The sequence below is a fragment of the Seriola lalandi genome, unplaced genomic scaffold, assembly GCF_002814215.2.
Source record: "Seriola lalandi dorsalis isolate HSWRI2012SDOR001 ecotype SW California unplaced genomic scaffold, Sedor1 jcf7180002054615, whole genome shotgun sequence".
NCBI lineage: Eukaryota > Metazoa > Chordata > Actinopteri > Carangiformes > Carangidae > Seriola > Seriola lalandi.
Window position 1 is genome coordinate 49807 of NW_019525168.1, and position 24175 is coordinate 73981.

Consider the following 24175-nt stretch of genomic DNA (forward strand, 5'->3'; position numbering starts at 1 on the left):
GACAGAGAGAGAGAGACAGAGAGAGAGAGAGACAGAGAGAGCGAGAGAGACAGAGGGACAGAGAGAGAGAGACGGACAGAGACAGAGGTACAGAGAGAGAGAGACAGAGAGAGAGAGAGACAGAGAGAGCGAGAGAGACAGAGGGACAGACAGAGAGAGAGAGACAGAGAGAGAGAGAGACAGAGAGAGTAAGAGGAGCAGAGCTTAACATCAGAATGAGTCTTATTTTGAAGGGCTGATTCACAGCTCACAATAGTGGGTGTTGTCCTCCTCAGTTGGAGGTGTGACATCTACAACTGTCCACTGGAAATCAAAGGTGATGACAGGCTGCTGCAGAGTCCTCCACCTTACAGCCTCACCTGCAGAGGGGAGGAACCCCACCCTCTGCACACACACACACACACACACACACACACACACACACACACTGTTAAAGAAGATTAATCACATGAAAAATGAATTTGTGTGTGTGTGTGTGTGTGTGTGTGTGTGTGTGTGTGTGTGTGTGTGTGTGTGTGTGTGTGTGTTCTGACCAGAGTGGGGGGGGTGTTGGGGCTGGAGCAGCAGACAACCATCAGGTCCTTCTGGACCGTCAGAAGCTTCCAGCTGCCAAAGACTCTGGAGAGATCACAGGAACCTGCAGAGATAGAGAGAACAGAAGAAGGACAGAGAGAACAGAAGAAGAAGAACAGAGAGAACAGAAGAACAGAAGAAGAAGAACAGAGAGAACAGAAGAACAGAAGAAGAAGAACAGAGAGAACAGAAGAAGAACAGCGAGAACAGAAGAAGAACAGAGAACAGAAGAAGAACAGAGAACAGAAGGACAGAAAGAACAGAAGAAGAAGAACAGAGAGAACAGAAGAACAGAGAGAACAGACGAAGAACAGAGAGAACATAAGAACAGAGAGAACATAAGAACAGAAGAACAGAGAACAGAAGGACAGAAAGAACAGAAGAAGAACAGAGAACAGAAGAAGGACAGAAAGAACAGAAGAAGGACAGAGAGAACAGAAGAACAGAGAGAACAGAAGAACAGAGAACAGAAGGACAGAAAGAACAGAAGAAGAACAGAGAACAGAAGAAGGACAGAAAGAACAGAAGAAGGACAGAGAGAACAGAAGAACAGAGAGAACAGAAGAACAGAGACCACAGACGAAGAACAGAGAGAACATAAGAACAGAGAGAACATAAGAACAGAGAGAACAGAAGAACAGAGAGAACAGAAGAACAGAGAACAGAAGGACAGAAAGAACAGAAGAAGAACAGAGAACAGAAGAAGGACAGAAAGAACAGAAGAAGAACAGAGAGAACAGAAGAACAGAGACCACAGAAGAAGAACAGAGAGAACAGAAGAACAGAGAACAGAAGAAGGACAGAAAGAACAGAAGAAGAACAGAGAGAACATAAGAACAGAGAGAACAGAAGAACAGCGACCACAGAAGAAGAACAGAGAGAACAGAGGAGCGGAGACAGAGGAGAGAAAAGAAGTGATGAAGAAAACACAGAAAATCAGAGACAAATGATGGAACAGGATCAAGGTTTTTAAAATGAGATTCCCACATTCAATCACACAGCTGTGGATGACATCACGTTAAGCATCTGTATATCCAAATCACAGATTTTTTTAGACTTATTTTGAAATTTCCCAACAGGATGTTGGTTGCGACATCAAGTCTGTTGGTCTTGTCGTACCTTCCAGTTCAGTCTTGTGCTCCTGATGATGAGGAAAAGGAGGAGGAGGGAGGGGAGGAGGATCAGGAAGAGGAAGTGGATGAGGAGGAGGAGGAGGAGGAGGAGGAGGAAGGTCAGGTTCAGAGGGAGGGTGAGGAACTGGAACAAAAGGAGAAGGGGGAGGTGGAAGAAGAGGGTAGAGAGGAGGGGGAGGAGGTAGAGCAGGAGATGGAGGGGGGTGAGGAGGCCAACAAGAGGAAGGAGGAGGGGGCAGCAGAGGAGAGAGGGGAGGATGAGAGATGGGGAAGGGAGGAGGAGGAAGGAAAAAAAGAGATGGAGAAGTGGACAGAAGAGAGAGAGGAGGAAGAGGAGGAGGAGGAGGAGGAGGAGAGAGAGGAGAGGAAGGAGAGGAAGGAGAGGAAGGAGAGGAAGGAGTCTTACTATCACAGAGGGAGGTGACTTTCTTTGATCTTCTGTCGACCATGAAGAGATCCTGAGGAAACGAGAAGACAAGGAGACAGGAAAGGAGTCATGGAGGAGGAGTGTGTATGATCACATGATGAATTCAAAATAAAACACAAGAATGTGTGTGTATTGATCATGGAGCCAGGAAGTGATTAGCTTAGCCTGACTGTGTCCAATGTTTAACCAGTGTTCAAATCAACTGCACTGCAGGTACTGAACACACCTGTAGGATCAGCACCTCCAGAGTGTTTACCTGTCAGTGTGAGTTCAGATCACATGACATGTCACCTGTTAACTGGTGAACTTTAGAGGTTTCCCTTTGCTTCCGGTCTTTATGCTCAGATATAGTTAATGCAGAGACATGGGAGTGGTACTGACTGTGAGTGTGTGGCTGTTACCTTCCAGTTCCTGCGGGCGCTGCTGAATACCACCCTCTGACTGTCTGCAGACCAGCACCTGGACGGAAGAGCTTCATACACACCTGCAAACTCACCTGAAAGAGACAGACAAGGAGACAAATCTTCACCTGGAGTCTGTGATTCTTTTTCTTTCTCCCTCATGCTTTCTATGACATAAATCTGTTATTATACAGTACAGGTGTTTATTTTATTGTGAAAAGCCCAGGTTTATTCAAGTTATTAATGTAGACAGCATGGGCATAAGATCAGGAAACATGTCAGAATGATATCAGGTTAGACAGATGTTCAGGGATGACAGGTAGAGTGGTGTGATGTCATCACTCAACATTGCATGCAACACACACCCATTGTAATATCTGAAAAAGTTTAAAAATGACATAAAATCTAAACTCCGATTTGGTAAAAACTGTGAAAGTTGTCAAAATATGGATTTAACCCAAAAAAGTCTCAAGTCTTGTGACCTGTTTAAAGTTTCAACCGTGTTTCTACGTTAAAGTATGATGAAGCAGTGGAGCTTGCAAAAGGGGTTGGGGTTTGGTTGTTTTCACAACGTCTCTCCATTCATTCTCTAAGGAAAAATTTTCACCATTTACGTCGCCATGGTTACTCGAACTGCTAAGGAAAGTCATAGCACACCATTCCCGACCGAGCTGCACATTTTGATAAATATATTGTCTTGCTTTTCTCAAAGCTGCGGGACGAGTTACACGCAGATTTTTATGGAGGAAAAAGATGAAGTATGCAAGATTATAAAATGTGACATAACTATGAACAAAGGTATTTTTTGGACAAATTTAAATTGTGACTTGAAGATGGCGCTAGATTAAAAGTCTAAAAAAGACACACGTTTTTATAATCCACTCTGACAATCCATCACAGACTTGTTAAAGTCAGACATCAACACTAGAAACATCCTCTGTGAGCTAAAATAAACAAAGAACCAACACCATGTGACCTACCAGTCTGTGGTCTGCTGACAACATCCAGCAGTGTGGACGTTTTCCCGCTCTTCAGGTCCAACTGTGGAGGATTAACAGCCACTGTTTAACTGTTGATAGAAGGAACACACACACACACACACACACACACACACACACACACACACACACACACACAGTACCTGTTGCAGACTGAGGCACTGATTGTGAGGACCGAACACCTGGCCCTGCAGGTAGACCAGCATGGACCGGTCTGGACTCAGTCTAGGACAGGACACGGACAGGTTGTCCCCTGACAGACTCTCTGGTTTGGAGGATGAGGACGTGCAGAGATCAGATCAACAGAACACAGAGTTTAATTCATTAACACAGAGTCACAGGAAACGTTCTCACCACAGAGTCCATCCAGGTCCAGCTTGAATAACGCAGACCTGAAACAGTTTGACGAGAGAGAGACATGAAGTGAGTCGTTTCACTCGGAATTTGAAACCTGATAGAATTTTACATGAATCAGTAAATTAATGTTAAAAACCTTCAATATCACCTTTGGTTTTTCTGCTCAGTTGCTTCTGTTTATAAAAGTTTTCCTCTTCACGTTTATATTCAACGTGACTGATAACATATAAATAATAATCATTTCTAGTGCTTTATCTACTGTGTGTTTTAGATTTTAGAAGATTCATCTTTTTTTTTAACAAGATATGACTTTATTTTATGATATGAAGTTTTTACTTTTCCAAATCAAAACCTGATTCAGTCTGACTCAGAAAACAGAGCAGATCTCTGATCTCAGACCTGCGGTTGGAGCAGAACTTCAGGCCCAGTCTGAACGGTTCATGGTACCAACCAACAAAAACCACCGATTGACCCCCAGGAGCCCACAGAGCCTGGAGGACCCCACACACACACACACACAAACACACACACACACACACACACACACACACACACACACACACACACACACACCAAGTGTTATGTAATTATCTAAGCACATGAACACAACATGAGGACACAAACAAACATCGTCTCACCATCGTCATACACTCGTCCATGTTCGTTGAGAGCCGTCAGGTTGAGGCACTTCCTGAGTCCATGAAAGTCCCAGATCTGCAAACCAACAACCATATAAACAGCCTGTCAACAGCCTGTCAACATGCTCACACACCAGTGACCAGGTGTTAAGTCCACCTCTCACCTCCAGGAACTGGTAGCCTCCTGTCTCCCTGATAACTGCCCTCAGACTTCGAATGGGAGAGAATTCACTGAGCAACCTGGAGAGAAGAGGAACACACACTGTGATCAATGAAAGTGTAACACAACTCCTGTTACTGCCCTCTCATGCACAGTCTGATCTCTGACCTCACCCAGCATCACTGATAGATATGTGTGGGTGTAGTCTGAAGTGACAGTGAAGTGACACTGTGGAGAACACCGTCACATGACTGCAGCAAGGTGAGAAGTGAAACCAGCCAAGGTCAGATTTTCTGCTGCTGTTCAATTCATCTCAAATCCCGAGTCAGAATAGATATTTTGCCAGTTATCTAATGTTTTCTAAAGTGAATGTTTTTTAATGACGGTAGAACTCACTCTCCAGACACGGGGGCACAGGACCGTGGGGGGAGGACAGCCCTGATGCTCTTGTGGTCATTGCAGTCCGGGATCAGAGTCCACTGCTGGGTGTAGCGGAGTCTGGATCCTCGGACCAGGTTGATCTGACTCCACTCTGGATGAGGACACAGTTTGGATCAGTGAACCAGCTTCAGGCTCACAGCACTCAACATTATTTAACACGTCTATACATGTGTTTATGTAACTTTTACCTCCTGACTATAGATCATATGTTCTTTATATCAGTGCCTTAGAGCATGATGGGAGTGTCACATCTCTGATTGGTTTGCATTAATTACAACAAGGCGTAGACTTCAGTTATCAGACTGTTGAAACTTACTGCTGTGTAATCCATGTACAGAGAGGTGTGTGTGTGTGTGTGTGTGTGGTGTGTGTGTGAGAGAGAGAGAGAGAGAGAGAGAGAGAGAGACCTGTGGTCACGGTGTAGCTCCGGAGCTCAGGGAGCTGTTCTTCTCTCACACAGGCAGAAACAGGCGCAGGGAGGCCGCTGAGCTCTCCGTACACCCCGGTGATCTGTGTGTGCTCCATTGGTGTCTGCTGAGAGCTCACATAAAACCATCAGCCTCGGGTTACCTACCTAAACCACATTAACTATCTTAACTACCTCACACTGGCAGCACAGACAGTGTAAACTCATGCATTATGCACTAGCGCTTCCTGTTAGCAGCTAACGAGTTAAATCAGGAAACGGCTAACAGCTAACAGCGGCTAACTTCATCAGTTCATCCACATTAACTCCACCTGTGACTTTACCGCCTACTGCACTCCACTCAACTTCCCACAACAACGGTTTTTACTTCTTCCTTCTTTGCAGACTGGTAACGGCTCACTTCATTGCTGCCTCCCATCGGCGTAACAACGCAACTACTACTTTAACACTGAGGTCTGCTCTCTTTTTCGCTCCATGATTTTACTGTACCAGCGCCGCCATGTTGGATTCGTGAATGGACGATACCACTTTAGTTCAGTTTGGGGGGGGTAGCAGTGGAGGAACGTCAACGCAGAGGATCACAGTGTTGCCATCCATGATTGGTTTTAATTTTAAACTTTTCTAGTATGACCCTTTTCAGCTTCCGTACAGTGAGTATTAATAATAATAACCATTTTATAAGTTGTGCTCGCAAGTATTTTTATCCCGTTATCTCTTTGTTATCTGGAGATAACGGGATAATTATTTCAGTGAGTATGGCCATCACCGGCTTCCGTACTAATGTCATTTGACCACAGCGCTTAAATAGCCCGTCTTACCCTCGTGTTCACAAATCTGTTTCTTCTTCTGTGGTTAAAGATGAACTTTTTCATGACTTAATAGTTAAATGAATATTAACAAACACACTAGGACAGAGCAGACTGAGCTGCGACAGGAAAAAACTGTAGAGCTGCTGTTTGTTCTTTAAATCACAGTGGCAAGTCCTGTCCAGTCCAAACATTAGATAAGTATATTTATTTGGGGCAAGTTTTAAAACTTCTCAAACTGACGCTGCAACAAATCGTTAATAGGAAAAACAGTCCATGCTACAGTTTGTGTCTCATGCTAACATCTACATCTACCTTCACAGTGGTAACAGCTGATCACTTTCTGCCTCATTAACTTAACGTTTATTTTTCCCACTGACCCTTTATTCCTCACATCTCGGTTGTCCAGGACAAAAACACATGTTTATGAAATAACAGAAGACGCAGAAAGTGCTGAAATACTCTTTATTTCATTCAATCCATGATCCCTTGAGCCTGAACAAGAGCTACTGATCAGACAGTTTGGTGAAGCTACACAAACCACAGATCAGCAGCTCTGTCAGTGGCCTGTTTGTATCTACTGCTCATCTAATGAATCCCTCTGCAGTGTATCTGTAATACATACACATGGAAAGATTGTATGACCCACCAACCCGCATCAAAAATACACATGAAAAAAATTATCGTCATCTTCTCATCACTGTCTGTAAACAGTTTCTGAAAAATCACACAGTTCTGTTTTTTAATAAATTACAAAGTAAAATACTATTACCCACCTGAAATGGTTAAAACGTATTTTCCTCCCAGAAAATATGAAGACAAAGATGACAGCATTAACTCTTTGATTTCATTCTTTTAATTAGGCATCTCCTTGTTTAAGTGTTTTACTTAATGATGTTAAATAAAACTCAAATAAAACACACTCTCACACAAACACCACACATCTTCTTTTAGGTTGCATTGTTTTTAGAGTCAGTTTCTGTTTGGCAGCTGAAGTAGTGACTCTGTTGCAGAGACAGAGGATGAATGAGGAGCAGTGAGGAATAAATTACACCAGAGAAGAAGAAGAAGAAGGTTTTTTTTTTTTTTTTTTTACAGAACATCTCTGTGGCTCTTTTTGGTTTTCATTACAGAAATTGATCCTCTTCAGAGACTGAACCAGGAAAAAGATTAAAAAAGATTTGACTGAGTTGTCAAACCACAGGCAGCAGCTGGAGCTGGGTATCAAAAACTAAAACTCCCATCAGCACCAAAGAGGAAATGTCCCATAAAGCTTCAGAGATACTTCACTCTGTAAAAACAGAACTCTGATGTGTGAAGATCCATTAGATGTGAGGACATCATATTTACTCCTCTGTGAAATAACCTAGAAGAGCAGCAGCTTCTCATTACAGCTGGTTTTCACTTTGAAGCATCAGAACTGGACTGTGGGAAACACTGTAATCAACTCCGTGTTTTTTGATTGAAAAGTAAATACCTGCTGTCAGTCAAACTGACCCTCAGGTTTCCTGCTGAGAGCTGAGAATAACCTGAGGCCACATCGACTCTGAAGTTGCAGGTGAAGAGCACAGGTGGAAAATCCCTGTTGAGCGTTTTATGAGTGTGTGTGTGTGTGTGTGTGTGTTGAAGGCATCATTTAGTATCAGTTCCTCTCTCGTCCATCCCTCCATCTTCGTCCTCCTTTCACATGACATCGGCCCGTTTGTCCCTGACTTTGTTCCTCTGTTTCGTTCTGGCCTTGAAGGCAGCCGAGTTGAAAAGATGCTGAAGAACAAGGAGACAAGGAGACAAGGAGACAAGAGACAAGGAGATGAGTTAAACATCTTTAGACTTCTCAGGTTAGGGTGAGGGTGGAAGAAGAAGAGGCTGGTACCTTCTCAAACCGTGTGATCTTGTTTCCTTTGACAGTGGCGTCCAGGATGATGGGGGGGCCGAGGCCAAAGATGTCTCTCAGTAGAGGGTTGAACTGCACCAAAACACACACACACACACACACACACACACACACACACACACGATTATGAACATAATTTCTAGATATAAATAAACTTTTGTAGCTGTTTTGTGTCATGTGACACCGACACTGCAGACAATAAATAATTAGATCAGGCTGGATGTGAAATTTGAATAAATAAAATTAGTGCTTGTGTTTAGTGCTTCGAGTCCATTCACCTGGTTCAGTGTGTCTCACCTGTAGATGGTGTCTGACTCCTGACTCCAGGATCTCTTTAAAGGCGTCGTAGATTCTCCTCCTCATCCAGCTGTCGATGTAAACGCTCTCCACTCCAAACCTGATCTTCTCCTCGGTGAAGTCCTCGTTCTGCAGAGGAACAGAGAGTCAGTGACCTGTTCTCACCTGCTCAGTGACGGAGTAACGGACAGACAGGCGGAGCAGCTGTGAAACACACCTCTATGTAATGAAGCACCTCTCTGAAGATGGAGCGTTGTTTCCTCCGGTCGTTCTTGGCTCTGTGTTTGTTTCCGTCTGTGGCCAAACTCTTCAGACACTCGCACAGACCTTCACTGTCCTCCACCTCAAACTCCTGTGAACACACATCAGTCACAAAGCTGCAGGAATACAACATTCAAAACACCAGAGTAATGGGAAAGGATTGTTATACTTTTACCACCAGCTTCAGGTGAGAAGGTGTGTGTGTGTGTGTGTGTGTGTGTGTGTGTGTGCGTGCGTTCACCTCGTCTATATCCCTCCCCAGCTCCACCAGCAGAGCGATGGTCTCTCCCGCTGCGATCCTGTAGTTGACGTCGTTGCTCTGCAGACAGGCCTGCAGTTTGGGGAGGTGACTGGAGGCGGGAAAACAGTCAGAGAATCACTGTTAGTTACACTATTGTTAAAGTCTAGCACCCTGCCTCGCCTGCCAATCACATGTCATCCTATTAACCACACCCAGGAAGTGATATAACCCCACCTTTGTCTGCAAACCACTGACAACAAAGAACCACAGAGTGAAGTACGGACTTTTAAAGCAGTTATGTGGTTAGAATTTTATTGCGTCACGACTCTTAAATGTTTATTTGTGTTTCATTAGATTCCTGTGATTACTACGCTGGCGTCAGTTTGATTCACTTTAACCCTAACCCTTTATTATTACTAGTGCTGACATTTTAAGTTGATATGTAATTGTATTTAATTTGTTTTTATGTATTTCAATATCTCTTGTATAGAAAAAGAATGATCCATCCAGCAACCATCGACCTCAGGATCTTGAATTGTGATAAATGAAATATTTGGAGCAGCTTCTGGACCCAGTGTTTAAATGTTCAGATGTTCAGTGAGCCGACGCCTCCAACACCTCCACCTTCATTAAATGAACATGGTGACTCCTGAGACTAACACGGTCCATCACACTGTCTGAACAGAGATGGGCAGACGGGAGCTGATCATAAATAAACTGAGCTGATACCCGATAAACACCTGATCATGTGACTGCTGAGTTTAAACTGGTGTGGACTCTGATAACAGTGACAGGAAACACACAGACAGATCCTGCTAACAAACTGAAGCTTCTTCAGTCATTTCCTACACGAGCCTGAAGTCTGGTGTTTGTGAACGTGTCCCTCCTCTCACAGATAATGTGCTGCACATTAACAGAAGGACGAGCTGCCACGTCCTGGTCTGGCTCAACTCTGAGTTCCCTGTTTGGACTTTTAAGTGGAAACGAGACAAAAACACTGACAGATGTTAAACTGGTGACGTCAGGTCATTTTTCTTTGTGACTTCAGCCTTTAAATCAGCTTCAGCTGTGACAGGAGGATTTTCATGACAGAGCACATATCAACCCTGTAGTCCAGTCTGGATCACACTGGGTTTTTAGTGTGTGTGTTACTCACAGGTCGAGCAGCACCTTCAGCCTGGAGGCGGGACAGAGGGTGACCAGCAGAGACCAGGCCTGCAGAGCAGCACTGTGGAGGCCTGGACTCCCAGGTTTAGGTGTGGGCAGCGCCCCCTCTCTGTTGGGGTAGGAAGTCATGAATATACTCTCCAGAAGAGCCAAAGACTTGATCAGGTCCTGAGAGAGATCAGCAGAGACGTTCAGGGAAAACAGAGAGAGAAACATTAATGAGAGAGAGGAAGTGATTCTGTTTCACAGCACAGTGATCAGTTCAGCTGCTGATGGGTGAAGCCATGTTTTACAGAGGTTTTATACATGGAGCGAGGAGGTGTGGCCTGCTCTTCACCATGTGACAGTCAGACAACAGTCAGACTCTTCCCTGTGATACAGATGTTTCCCTGTAAGAGATTCATGGATATCACCAGATGTTCTCACCTCTCCCTCCTCAGCAGCTGACACATAACAGCACATCCCCAGAGCTCTGGCACACTGCAGGAAACAGCAGACAATGAGACGTGATGAGACGGGGACAGACACAGGCACACAAGAACACAACATGAGGTTAGCTTAGCATCATGTCAGTTAGGTGAGAACATGTTCCATCATCTGATTTATTTTCAGTAACTTAGTCAACCTTAAAATAGTTTTTCCTTTTTTCATTTTCAAATGAATCAAATAAATGATAATGTGGTTTCTACATATGGATGTAAAGTAGAGGGTCCTCCAGAGTCTCTACACTCTGTCTCCTCTTAGTTTCATAGTGACAGAAAGCAGCAGCTGACAGACCTAGAGATCCTCCTTAAATGAACAGTCCACCTTAAAACTGAATTTGCCCAGAGGATGAGTCATAGATTTTTAATGTTTAATGTTGTTCAGTGAGTCTCTGTCCTGTGACTGACAGGTGAGTGTCAGGTGGCTGAACCAGATGTTTCTGAATCATCTGTGTTTTTTATTGTCACATTTTCACTGTGTTGTAAAGTGTCTTTGAAAGGCGCCTATAAATAAAACGTATTATTATCATTATTATTATAATACAGTTCCTGGGCTTAAGCTCCATCGTTTACACACAGCTCAGAGCTGACATGTATATAAGATTTCATTTTCTCTATAAATGAAGATGATCTCAGAGCAGGAGGTTCCCATCATCACTCACACTCTGGCGTGCCGCGATGCTGGCACTGTTATCCATCAGGAGGGCAGTGAGGATGGGGCGGAGCACCTTGAAGCCCTCCTCCGCCTCATCTCCGCCCTCCAGCTGGATACAGAGCAGAGCGAAGACTGTGGCCGCCGCCGCCTGCTCCTCTCCGCCACCTGAACACAGAGAACAGGAAGTGATTATTCATGTTTCACTTACTCTGGTTCCACCTGAACACACAAGAGGAAACAGTTTCAACACTGATGATGAGACTGAACTGAAATGGATCCTGTGAAAGACTGAATCAAACGTAAAACACAGGATACAACAAACAAAGACAGATAAGAAGAGAGGGAAAAATTATTATAAGTAATAATAATTGCAGATTGTATTACGGTAGAAAAAAAAGAAAAGAAAATTAACCCTTTTTAAGACTTCTCTCCAGACAGTCACTGACAGTGAGGCGTCGCTCTGTCAGGAAGTCGTACAACACTTTGGACGAGAAGGCCTGACGCAACGACTCGAGGGCGGCCAGACGAGTCTTAGCACTGAGAGAGAGAGAGACAGAGAGAGAGACACAGAGAGAGAGAGAGACAGAGAGAGAGAGAGAGAGAGAGAGAGAGGAGGATAAAGTGAGTTCCTCCACTTCCTGTCTTCTACAATCTTTATCGTTCTGCTGTTATTGTTGGGTCAAAGGTTAAAAACTCGCTCACCTCTTGTCCATCAGGTTGTCTATACACTGTTTGAGTTTGTCTTCCGTTTCCTCCTGTGCAGTCTGTTCATCCACCTGTTCCCCCCCTGAGTTCATCACAGTTTAAAGCCACAGTTAAAGAGGGAAACATCAGGTCCACTGTAAGAGACCGGCTGTATTTACTTCCTGTGGGGTCTACAAGCAGCAACATGGCACTTATCTAAAATAAATAATACTCTATTCATGTCCCCACCTGTTCCCTCCTCCAGCACTGATGTAGTTTCACTGGCGCTGCTGCAGTGGCTCAGAATATCAGACGTCAGCTCATCATCACTGGCTCCAGACTCTCCCTTCACCCCATTCCTAACACCGGGGGGGGGGGGGGGGGGGTGTTATTCATCAATTTTATTTTCCATTACGATTTTGTCTTCCAACAATTATGAAAACAAGATAATCCAGATAAAACAATTATTGTGCCGAGTTCTGTAAAAGTTCAATAAATGCTGGTGTTTCCAAAGTCAATGAGTAATAGAGTTAAATAATCGTGATCTCAATATTGATCAAAAATAATTGTGATTATGTTTTTGTCATACTCGAGCAGCCATACTGAAAACAATATAAAAATGAAGACGATTTTTGTTCCTCTACGTCTGGAGAACAAGATCTGTAGGTCGGGGCGTCTCTGTAGCACCACAACACTGGTGGTGCTAACAATGCTAATGCTAACAATGCTAAGGCTAACAATGCTCAACAACGTGACACATTTCACCTTCTTCACAAAAACTGCAGCTGCTGAGATTTGAATATTGAACTTGGTCAAACTGAGATTTCAAATATATTTTGATGAATTGTGCAGCTCTAATACAGAGTGACAAAATAACTACTTGTTCCTGTGAAAGTGAAATAAAAGCATAAACAGGAAGAAGACAGAGTTAACCAGAGGTTGTCTGGGGCCCAGTTCTCCACAGTAACAGCAGGTTTAATGAAGATGACTGTAGCTCCCTCTGCTCAGCTGTCGGTCTGTGTCAGTAACTGGACACCATGAGTTCATCTCTCAGACACACAGAGTCTTTATAGAGTCTATATAGAGTCTATATGATCTGTGAAGCATTAGACCTGCTGACTGATGAAGACAGACCTCCTCCTCCTCTTATAAACATCCAGAGAGCAGCTCTTCACACTGCTGTGACTACTACTGTGGAGGAACTGTAAATAACTAAAGGTAAAAATATCAGACCTCTTACATTAGTTTGGATAAAATATATATTTAAATGTATTTCTCTCTCACATATATATATATATAATAATATATAATATCTAAATGCATATTTAAAAGCATTCAAATAAACACTTTAATCACAGTTTATATAAACACATGTCCACTTGTTTGAATGAATATATTATACACAAGTGTTGTTTTTAATCGATGAAATGTGTATTTCTGATATTGATATTTCTTTTTTGTTATAAATTTTATTTTTCTGTTCTCTGTCTCACGTGTAAATGAGATCTTGATCTCAATGTGACTTCCTGATTAAATAAAGTACGTAAACATACATTTTATGCACCTTTTCCCTGCATCATGTTTTATCATCAGTCTGACCCACACACGGACTCATGTTCTCCTGGTTAATGACAAGGAGAGACAACGGAAGAATTTCCCATCAGGCAGTTCTCCTCCATCTTGTGTGTTTGTATTTAGAGTCTAAACAGAACAGGGAGCAGAGGCCAGGCGGCTAGGCTAAGCTAAGCTACCCCTCAGGTTCCTGCTGGCTCAGGACTTTCTACTGTTGGTGGGATTACTGGAGACCAGAGTCACCATTCATCCAGTGTGGACCATCCAGAAGGGTCAGACCGTGTGTGTGTGTGTGTGTGTGTGTGTGTGTGTGTGTGTGTGTGTGTTCAGGTCAAACAGGACAGTCGAAGTAACCCAGAGGTCATCTATTGTTGCACCAATGCAACATGGGAGTTGTAGTTGTGTAACCTTCTCAATGAAAAACATTTATTAATGTTGATGTGTTTTACATATTGTCGACTGTTGAATCTGCATCTCTATGAAGTCACGTTTTTCTGCTTTAGATACAAGATCAATAATGATTCATGTACCTTAAATACAACAACTCTGATTTCATTAGTTTGTGTCTGACCTCAGGTGATCAGAAAACCCCAGAGGAATCAGTGGCTCTATTATATCTGGGTCAAAGTTCAGCTCTTTGACACGAGCAGGATCAGCTGTGGAGTCTGTTGTCACGTCTTCTTCTCTGCCTTTTCTTATCCAGGGTAAATTTATCTGCACATCACAAAGTCTGAAATCCTAAAGGTTCTTGTTGAGGCTGATGTCTGTTCAGAAAGAGAATAATATCAACACAGACATGAACTCTACTGCAGAACAGGAGCTTCATTGACAATTTATTAATAATGGTAGATAGATAACCTGAAAGATCTCATACAGTCTAATCAAAACATATTTTAATGACATCTTAAATATTCTGCAGTCAGAGTGGGAACAGGAGGGAAATTTAAAATCTGAGAAAAATAATTATTAAAGTTTTATATTATATTAATTTATATTAACATATTGTTATTATTATTATTATTATTCGATTAAATCCAGGGACTATTTTCATTCATTCACCTGAGTGATAACCTACAATAAAATCCAGTTTCTCATGATTACCACATGAACCTGAACGCAGCTCTGAAAACCTGTCTGTGTAAAATGATGTAATATTATAATGTCTGAAGGAACAGCCTGCAGCTCTCTGATCATTGCCCTGTCATCATCCTTGAACTCCTGGCAACTGTACAGATTACTCTCTCTCTCACACACACACACACACACACACACACACACACACACACACACACACACACACAGCTCAGTTATGTGAAGTGTGAGCTCCCTGCCATGGCTCACGTGTCGTCTCCACTTCACTACTTTATGCCAACACAGCAGTCAGTCAGTCACAGCTACAACAGTCAGTCTGACCTGGGGAAGAGGCTGACAGACTCTACTGCCCCAAGCCAAAAAGGGTGGGAGTCTATTTGTGTCCCTGAAGCTTTAAAGACACAGAACTCCACTCTCTACTACAGCTGCACAATTAATTGAAATATAACCAAAATCTTAATGTGACCAAGTTCAATATCCAAATCACAGCAGCTGCACTTATTTTGATGAAGGTTAAATGTGTCACAGCGTTGTGCATTGTTAGCATTAGCATTGTTAGCACCATCAGTGTTGTGGTGCTACAGAGACGCAACGACCTAAAGATCATGTTCTCCAGACGTAGAGGAACAAAAATCACATCATTTAAAAAAAGATTTTCAGTAAAAATGGAAAAACAATCGTTTAAACTGAAATCACAATATCTGCCAAAATAATCACATTTAATATCATGCAGCCCTACACTAAACTAAATTAACCTGATTTCTCTCCAGTTTGTTGGGATTATTCACAGCTTTGGGATTTTAAGCAATAAAATTCAAATGTGTCATCATTAAGTCTCATCAGAAACATTTGTTTTTATGTTACACTGCAGCATCAGAGTCTGTCCAATTTCATATTGAGAGTTGCACAAAGTTGCACATTTCAATTTAAAAATCAGTCAGTCAACAACAACACATCACTACAAATATCTAAATAAACAACAAGTTGAGCAGATTGGGACGACGATGACACAGTTACTAATTAACCTGGCTCGTCAGTGTATGATGCTCTGTGGTGATATGAACTCAGTATGAAGAACGTCACGCTGACAGGACTTGAGAGAGAACACAGTCCCCACAGGAAGTCAATGACTGCCGCCTAAATCCTGCTGGTGTCAGGGCAGATCAGAAAGAGAGGCTAAGTGAAATGCATGATGGGAGCACACACAGACTCAGGGTGATGCACACGAGGTGTTAGCAGCCAGCTGTCAGTGGAGGCTGATGAATGATGATCATCATCATCATCATCACATTGATGAAGGTCAGACATGGATAAACTTTTTAAAAACTCATGAGGGTGGAGTAACTCAAGTCTGACATGCAAAAGGAAACTGCTGCAGAACCACAGAGAGGCTGTGATGGAGTCAGACAACAAAGTAAGCAGCCTGGGTATTGGTTACCATGGAAATGGTGTGAGGGATGGGTAAAAACTTTTCAGCACAGCTGGAAAACACACACGGAGGGTAATGGAGCGTGTGATTGGCTGCTGGGTTTACATCGTGCACTGTCGTGAGCTTCTGGACAAGACTGGAGCCGGACATGAAGCTGTAGTGAAAGGTCAAGGAACGAGGGAGTTACCTTTCAGAGACACTTTAGCCGACAGCTGAAGAACCTCCTGACGAAGAGAGCCTGGAGATGATGAATGAATGGATGAAATAGAGGGTGTACAGATTCGAGGTAGGATGGTGGATGAATGTGTGAATTAATAGAAAGATGTAAAATGAAGGAGTGATCGTGACAGAGGAGAAAACATCGTAAGTGAGCTCCACTTTTCAACTGATGGAATTATGTAGCAAAATGCTGCTGCACAGTTAACAATACTGCAGCTGGGAAGCTAACTGGGAAGCTAACTGGGAAGCTAACTGGGAAGCTTTACAGTGAGTGATCACAAGATTTATAAATATAATGGAGACATCAGACTTAATGCTCCAATTGGTCCTGACTGCATTTCCCTGCCCTCCCTCTCTTTATAATACACCCCACAAAAATCTGTGTCCATGTGTGTGTGTGTATATATATATATATATATGGATGTGTGTGTGTGTGTGTGTATCAGTGGGTATATGTGTGTGTGTGTGTATACGTGTGTATAAGTGTGTATATGTGTGTGTGTATAAGTGTGTGTGTGTATATGTGTGTGTGTATAAGTGTGTGTGTGTATATGTGTGTGTGTGTAAGTGTGTATATGTGTGTGTGTGTGTGTGTAAGTGTGTATGGTGTGTGTGTATTTTAGGCGCTAGCACGTGTGTGCTACCGGGGCAACGTAACTCCATGAAACGTGAAGGGCTGTTCCGCCCTGACAGGCACATGCACGGTCCACACCACTGATGTACACTGATAGAAACCATGTGTAGTGACTCCACTGAGTTTAAACCACCTTAATATACGAACTGTAAATCAACTGAAAGACCATGATGCACTTGTTGCACCTCTGACTTCATGAGGTCTGATACTGCTGCTAAAAATAACACGGTTAACTTTAACCCTAAAACGTAACTTTAACGTTTAACCCGGGTCCTGGATGAAATCATCACATGTTCTTTACCTGAGCTCGTGGTGGATACAACATACAACATACATGTCACACTGTTAAACCGCAGCACTGGTTATAAACTATACGGACAGTGAAGTTAGAGGAGCAACAGGCTGATTTATCATTGATCACATATGGCTCTGATCACTCAGCTGCCGCCGCCTGCTTTAAACAGCATTAACACTTCGATCACAGCCGTTATATTCAGTTTTACTCTCCCGCTGTTCATTGACACAAGCTGGATGGGTCGTTAGCCACTTACCGGGTTTACCGGATCCACGTTTCCCCTTCCTACTCCGCGGCATGTCGAGCAGCGGGTCGATCCTCCAGTTCACAACAGAGCTAGCAGAGTTAAGCTATCTGAAGTTAAGCTAGCTGAAGTTAAGCTAGCTGAAGTTAAGCTAGCTGAAGTTAAGCTATCTGAAGTTAAGCTAGCTGAAGTTAAGCTAGCTGAAGTTAGCCCGCTGTCAGCTCCGCGCCTCGCGGGTTTCAGTTGGTTTGAAGGCGGCAGTAGCAGCAGCAGAAGGCCGGTTGGTCTCCGTGGTTTATTCTCGATTGGGTAAAAACGCTCCAGAGACTTCCCTCTTCTTTCTCACTTGTGTTGACACTTTCTTTCAGCTAACGACGACGGGCGTCCTCTGCAAACACCATCCGCCGCCACGTCCCGCCGCTCTCCGCTGACTTCAGACCGGGAATGAAGAGTCACTTCACTCTCTGTATTATCTGTGTTTGTCTCCGGGTAATCTGTATCTACCTCCAGACTGAGACTCTAAGTGTTTTTCAAAGTGTTTAGGACGGAGTTTTGAGCACGCTGCTGTCGCGAAGTCCACCATCTTCCCCTCAGTAACGACTGATCGGACCGGCTGCCGGGGTTGCCAGGTTCGCTCTGTTAGCATCCCCCGTTTCCGGTGGTATGTCTGAGGTTACACTGATGTGAGTAATGTTAGTGCGAGTCAAGTCGAAAAAGTCAATATATTGAAAATACGCTGACAACTCAGACTATTGAAACATTTAGACACAAATCAGAACATTAACTTTCAAATCAGTTAAAAAAAATGTGATTTGAATTCAGGGCAGTCGGAATTATGAGACAAAATCTGAAAAAAAATTATTTTTATTTTTAACCAAACGTTTCCCGGACCGACTGACCACAGTGACTAAAGGAGGATTTCATGAATTGACAACATTTTAATAGATAACAGTGAGTCACAGACAAGTGAAGAGAAAATCTTCTTTATTGGAGAAAAGACATTTTCTAATCAGATAAAAAATGTTATTTAAAATGTTTAAACCTAAATATTAGAGTCCACACTCATACACACAGTGCACCTTCAAGACTACCTTTAAAGCAGTAGTTTTATTTCTATATTTAGTATGTTATTATTTCAATAAAATAATACATAAGAGCGCCACACGGCGTAAAGAAGAAATTAGATTTCACCAGTAGTTAGAACACACATAATGAGCATTAATATATTCTGAAGTTAGACTATCAGTGAACCACATGTAGTGTAAACTTATCTTTAAGGTTCACTGCATTATTAACAGTCAGAGAAACTGGTCAGTTGGTTTGATCACATCAACAGGACAAATCATTCATTCAATCATCATCATGTTAATGAAGATGTTTCAGGATTATGAGCTGGTCCTGTTTGACCTTCTTCATCAAGCTTTTAACAATATTATTATAACAATATAACAATATTATATTAACAATAATATTAATAAAAAACTATATTTAAAAGATCTTATAAAACAGAAATACAGAGACGCAGTGATTTCACATGAAAATAATGATTTGGATTGCTTTTGTTTTGGTCCAGCAGTGAAAGATGAAATATCATGTTCCATTAGTAAAACGTATTTTCTACAACAAAGGCTGATGAAACACTTGTGTTTAAGGGATCCAGTGCTGCGAGCTGATTCACTTCAACCTGAAAAAGAAAATCAGACTCTGGTCTATGGACCGTGTTACAGAACCTCAGGTCCAGACTGTGGTCACACATTCATTATCCGACTCAACCACACTGATGTCATTTACTCCATCTCATGTGTAAACTGCTCACAGTTCACTACAGGTGAAACCATGTGACTGCTGTAGGTAGAGTCAGTCTTCTGTTTAATGTCCTGTATAAACTGATTAAGTACATCGCTAATTAAGTAAATGACTTCAGTGTCTGTGAAACTCTCAGTGCCTCTTTATCTCTCAGGACTCATGTATTCAGACTTTTCAGTTTTCCATTGGTGCATTTCCAGAGGTAAACACAAGAGGGCGACATCGGTGAACCAGGGGCAGAGCGGTGCAACGCTCCTGTGTGTGTGTGTGTGTGTGTGTGTGTGTGTGTGTGTGTGTGTGTGTGTGTGTGTCCTATCCAGAGTAGTAGTTGGTGGGGACGAAGGGCATCTTGCTGACGGTGGCCGGCACTGCTTTCTTCCTGACCTCGACCTGGATGTTTGTTCCGTTCTTAGCGAACGCTGCGTCCACGTAACCCATGGCAATGTTCTTCTTCAGGCAGGGGGAGGGGCAGCCGCTGGTCACCTCACCTGAATAAGACAGAAAAGAAAAGGTGTTTTCCTGTCTGGCTACATGTTCAGAGGAAATCACTGAAGTCAGCAGACAGACGTGTTTATATACCATTTATACCAGCCTGGTTGGTCTTTACATTCATCCACTCACTCACTCATTCATCCACTCACTCATTCACTAAATGTGAGACAGGTAACAGCTTAAGTTCATGAGGATTTCCTTCAGTCTGGCTGATGCATGAAAAAAAACAACATGTGACATAAACTTTTGAATTAATCGTCATCACATTGACCTGGTGATGTTTCATGTTACATATGACGTCACAACGCATCGATCATGACCTCTTCCATTATTAAATTCTTTTTTTAAAAGAATGTGTAGGGGTTGAAAGTGTGACTGTGGCGCCCCCCAGTGGCAGGATCATTAAAACCCTGTGGCACAGCGATGGACAAACTGGATGTTTCACAGACACTTTGTTTTACAGCGGATTAGTTCCACATGTTCAGCTGAGTCAGTGTTAGTTATGAATATACAGTAAATGGTGAATATATTGTTTTTACCTTTACACCATATAATGTCACATTTATATTGTATATATTAACATCACATTTCCTATTTTATGTTTATATTTTATATTCATCTTTATAATCTTATTTCTTATTCTCTATTCTTTGCTGTTATTTATCCAGTGAACTCGCTGGAGGGATGAGACATGGACCAGGATCAGATCCAGATATTTGTGTGGTGTCAGGTGTTCAGCTCTGGTGGAGGGTTGTGCTCTCTATTTTTATTTATTTACTTTTGTAGAGATTTAACAAGATAAACTTTTCTCAACCTTGGTGTGAAAGAGATTTTGTTCTTTATTTTATTTTTTATTAAAAATGATTGTTGTGATTATTGTCTTGTCATACTGTTGCTCACACCACTGTTCATTAAAACACACAGCTCCCTCCGCTCCACCACGCCTCACCTATAACCTGTCCATCAGAGCTGAGGATGGGGGTGTGTTGACGGACGGGGGGGCCGGTGGACACCAGGCCGACTCTCTTCCTCGCCGTCTTGGCTTTGATCTGGGGGACGATGATGTCAGCGCCCGGGAAATCCTTTGTCTGACGGCGACGCTTTCCTGTGTGTGAGAAGAGAAAGGGAGTGAATACACTGAACAGACTGAAGAACACACACACACACACACACACACACACACACACACACCACACACACCACACACACCACACACACCACACACACACACTAAAGAGGAAGTGAACAGAGACGGATGTAAATCTTAATGTAGGAGAACATGAACATCATCTTCCTAAAATACATGATTAAATAACTGAATTAAAACCAACCCGGTCCCTTCACTGCACGTCTGTGGACCACATGTCTCTGAGTCTCTGTGTTCATGTGAATCTGTAAACTCACCTGTTCACCTGTTCACCTGTTCACCTGTTCACCTGTTCCACCACAACCTGCCACAAAGACAGAAACCACTGATAAAACGCGATGAGGTAAAGCCTCACCTATGGTCCAGACCAGCGTCGCCTCCACAGGTGTGGTGATCTCATCTATGTCGTTGCCATAGAGACAAAGCCCCGCCTCCAGCCTCAGACTGTCCCTGGCACCCAAACCGGCCAGCTTCACCTCGCTGTTACCCAGCAGCCTCTCTGTCAGCTCCACCACTCTGGACTGAGGGACGGAGATCTGAGACACAGAGACACAGAGAGAGACAGAGACACAGAGACAGAGAGTCACAGAGACACAGACACAGAGAGACACAGAGACACAGAGAGACACAGAGACAGAGACACCAGGAGCTTTAGAGCTGGTTCTGAACAGGAAACAGAATATGAGAATATGAAACATCTCTGGTCTTTATGGACACAGAGCGATTAACCATTACAGTGTTGATTAGCTACGTTAGCAGCACGGCTAACACAGCTCCAGGCCTCAGGATGTTGGATGGACTACAGACATTCATGAATCCTAAGACTCAACGATCCTCTGACGTTTCCTCCATCAGTCACGTCTCTGTCAATCACATTTATTTGTCCAATGTCAACAAGAGAAGGCGGAGCCCCACCTCCACCCCGTCCTCTCCGGTGTATCCACAGCGAGTGATCCTGCAGCCAGGGACGCCGAACACAGCGGCCAGGGCCGAGGTCATGAAGGTCAGCTTACTGAGGTCCTCCTTCAGCCCCTCCTGGAGAACCCGCGACATGGAGGGACCTGACAACACAGATAATCAATGATCTGTAATCTGAGACATGGAGGGGGGAGGACTCACACTGTTAATTAGCTCAAGATTAAAAGAGGAAAGAGTCAAATAAAAGAACAAAGAACAGATGGCAAAAGATGAAATTAATAAAGAAATTAATAAAGTAGAGGGGAAAGAAAGAAAGAAAAAAAAGAAAATCTTACCTTGCAGAGCGATCAGAGCTTCATCAAGAAACTCCAGATCCACATCAAAACCTGCTGCTTTGAACTCTGCCAGTCTGGCCTACAGGGAACACACACACACACACACACACACAGTCAGACACTGTCTTGCTGTCTGTCCACACTCTGTTCGTCTGTATTCACCTTCATGTGGGCGGAGTCCTTGTCGGCACAGCCGGCGTTGGAGACCACGTACAGGTAACCCTGGTCTGTCTTTGTCACGATGAGGTCATCAATGATCCCTCCTCTCTCAGTGGTGAAGAGGGACAACGTACCCTGAGGGGGGGGGGGCAGAAAACAAGATGTTTCCTTATTCTAGGACTCTTTAATTGAATTATTATTCTAATAATTACCTGATAAATCATTTATCATCATTTATCAGTGAAAGTTTAAATGAGGAAAAGGTGAAAAAATCAAACTTATCATATAAAAGTCTGTGTGATAATTAAATTATAGACAATTCCTGATGTTTTCCAGTCGCCTCCATCACTGTCCTCTCCACTGAAGCAGCTGCTGGTTGCTTCTAATCCAGGTATTTATTGAATAAATCATTAAGAACGATGAGGCTGTGAACTCAGCTGAGAAACTGAAGCAGCTCCGAACACAGTGAGAACAAACCAGGAGGAGACGAGACGATCAATCTATCAATCAATGTCTTTATATTGACAGTGGATCACATGACCACAGAGATGCCCTCAGCCTTAAGCTGTTCTCAGACCTGCTCAGCACCACACAGCTGACACAGTGAGGCTTCTCACAGCTGTACAGACAGATGTTCTCCTCTAACATGAGTCAGAACCTCCACCCTGGATCTGCTGCATGTGACTGTCACAGGTAGACGGTCAGGTGACGCAGCTTCACCTCACCTGGTTGTCCTTCAGCTCCTGGATATCTGCCACCACCAGAGACTCCATGAACTTCACCCTGTCTCTGCCGTGGACTTTGGTCTGACGGGAACAACAAACAGTTCAGTACAAAGACGGTCCCTTTGTCATTTCTGTGTATTTTAAAAATGCAAAAATAAATAAATAAAAACTATGATGATGTGCGTCTACATGTGTGTGTGAGTTTGCATCACACACACATACACACACACACACACACACACACACACAATAAAAGACCAAGTAATAAATAAAACACCAAAAATAAGACAATAATAAGAGGGACTGAGGAAACAATGAAGATAAAGATAAAATAATAAAAGATGAATGAAGAGATTAAAAGCAGAAATAAAAGCAGGATATTAAAGATCAAAGTCGTGTTCCTGCGTCTGTCTGAGCGTCTCGTCGTCTCACCTGCAGCATGTGGCTGACGTCGAAGATGGAGCAGTGCTCTCTGGTGTGCATGTGTGAGGCGATGTGACTGTCTTTATACTGGACCGGCATGGCCCAGCCCGCAAACTCCACCATCTTCCCCCCGTGCTGTCTGTGGAAGTCAAACAGGGGGGTCCTCTTCAAGGCCGCCTGGGAAAACACAACACTGTTGAGTGGAAAAAGTAACACGGTGACTCAAGTCTAATGCTCCGTTTACAGGGAGCATGTAGGAAAAAAAGCTTGTTCAGGTTCAGAAAGATGTTTTTTCATTCACTCATTTCTAATATGATTTATTGATTGATTTACTGATTGATCGATTTATCTCTACTGCGAGGATCAGTTTGATCTCTGCTGTGGGAGAACAGATTTTTCTCAGATCAAATCTCTCACAGATGAAACTTCATGAACAGGATGTTACATGTGACAGTGATGACAGTCTCATTTCTACTGTGTTCTCTTCTTTATACTCTGACCTTTGACCTTTGAACCGGCCAGTGAGGGGGGGCTTATCAGTGCAGCAGCAGCAGTGCATTATGGGATAGAGTGTGTTAGCACTTTACATAAGAGTGAACTGCTTTTTACAAAACTGTGCAAGTCCAAAGTCACACATTAATAA

The 24175-nt window shown here is 43.1% G+C and overlaps 3 protein-coding genes across 3 annotated transcripts in view; all 3 read right to left on the reverse strand.

Moving 5' to 3' along the window:
- The window catches only part of apeh2 (acylaminoacyl-peptide hydrolase 2), a 9264-nt gene extending 3199 nt beyond the window's left edge, over positions 1 to 6065 (reverse strand). Inside the window, exons 1-12 of the mRNA XM_087177623.1 lie at positions 5536 to 6065; positions 5084 to 5219; positions 4692 to 4767; positions 4528 to 4603; positions 4289 to 4460; positions 3887 to 3924; positions 3676 to 3797; positions 3515 to 3575; positions 2535 to 2629; positions 2113 to 2164; positions 534 to 637; positions 243 to 384 (exon numbers count right to left, since the gene is read on the reverse strand). Coding sequence (XP_087033749.1) covers positions 243 to 384; positions 534 to 637; positions 2113 to 2164; positions 2535 to 2629; positions 3515 to 3575; positions 3676 to 3797; positions 3887 to 3924; positions 4289 to 4460; positions 4528 to 4603; positions 4692 to 4767; positions 5084 to 5219; positions 5536 to 5653 — 1192 coding nt within the window. The 5' untranslated portion in view covers positions 5654 to 6065. The remainder of the gene's footprint in view (positions 1 to 242; positions 385 to 533; positions 638 to 2112; positions 2165 to 2534; positions 2630 to 3514; positions 3576 to 3675; positions 3798 to 3886; positions 3925 to 4288; positions 4461 to 4527; positions 4604 to 4691; positions 4768 to 5083; positions 5220 to 5535) is intronic.
- A 1136-nt stretch (positions 6066 to 7201) lies between these two features.
- ifrd2 (interferon-related developmental regulator 2) lies at positions 7202 to 18131 on the reverse strand. Its single transcript, XM_087177627.1, has 13 exons — positions 17540 to 18131; positions 16321 to 16373; positions 12292 to 12406; positions 12061 to 12145; positions 11771 to 11895; positions 11366 to 11523; positions 10648 to 10701; positions 10211 to 10389; positions 9055 to 9163; positions 8770 to 8904; positions 8553 to 8681; positions 8235 to 8327; positions 7202 to 8125 (listed from the first exon to the last, which is right to left on the reverse strand). Exons 1-13 carry the CDS (start codon positions 17580 to 17582, stop codon positions 8045 to 8047), a joined length of 1359 nt encoding a protein of 452 aa, XP_087033753.1. The 5' UTR covers positions 17583 to 18131; the 3' UTR covers positions 7202 to 8044.
- A 363-nt stretch (positions 18132 to 18494) lies between these two features.
- The window catches only part of amt (aminomethyltransferase), a 6943-nt gene continuing 1262 nt past the window's right edge, over positions 18495 to 24175 (reverse strand). The window contains exons 2-9 of the mRNA XM_023419978.2: positions 23542 to 23709; positions 23110 to 23190; positions 22388 to 22519; positions 22226 to 22304; positions 21888 to 22033; positions 21328 to 21508; positions 20775 to 20930; positions 18495 to 19821 (exon numbers count right to left, since the gene is read on the reverse strand). Coding sequence (XP_023275746.1) covers positions 19646 to 19821; positions 20775 to 20930; positions 21328 to 21508; positions 21888 to 22033; positions 22226 to 22304; positions 22388 to 22519; positions 23110 to 23190; positions 23542 to 23709 — 1119 coding nt within the window. The 3' untranslated portion in view covers positions 18495 to 19645. The remainder of the gene's footprint in view (positions 19822 to 20774; positions 20931 to 21327; positions 21509 to 21887; positions 22034 to 22225; positions 22305 to 22387; positions 22520 to 23109; positions 23191 to 23541; positions 23710 to 24175) is intronic.

Excerpts from the sequence above, each read along its gene's own strand:
- ifrd2 (XM_087177627.1), bottom strand. The coding sequence starts at position 17,582 with ATGCCGCGGAGTAGGAAGGGGAAACGTGGATCCGGTAAACCCG. Across the intron at positions 8,905-9,054 it reads TGGGGAGGGATATAGACGAG|GAGTTTGAGGTGGAGGACAG; the intron begins GTGAACGCACGC and ends GTGTGTTCACAG. Across the intron at positions 8,126-8,234 it reads AGATCACACGGTTTGAGAAG|CATCTTTTCAACTCGGCTGC; the intron begins GTACCAGCCTCT and ends CTTGTTCTTCAG.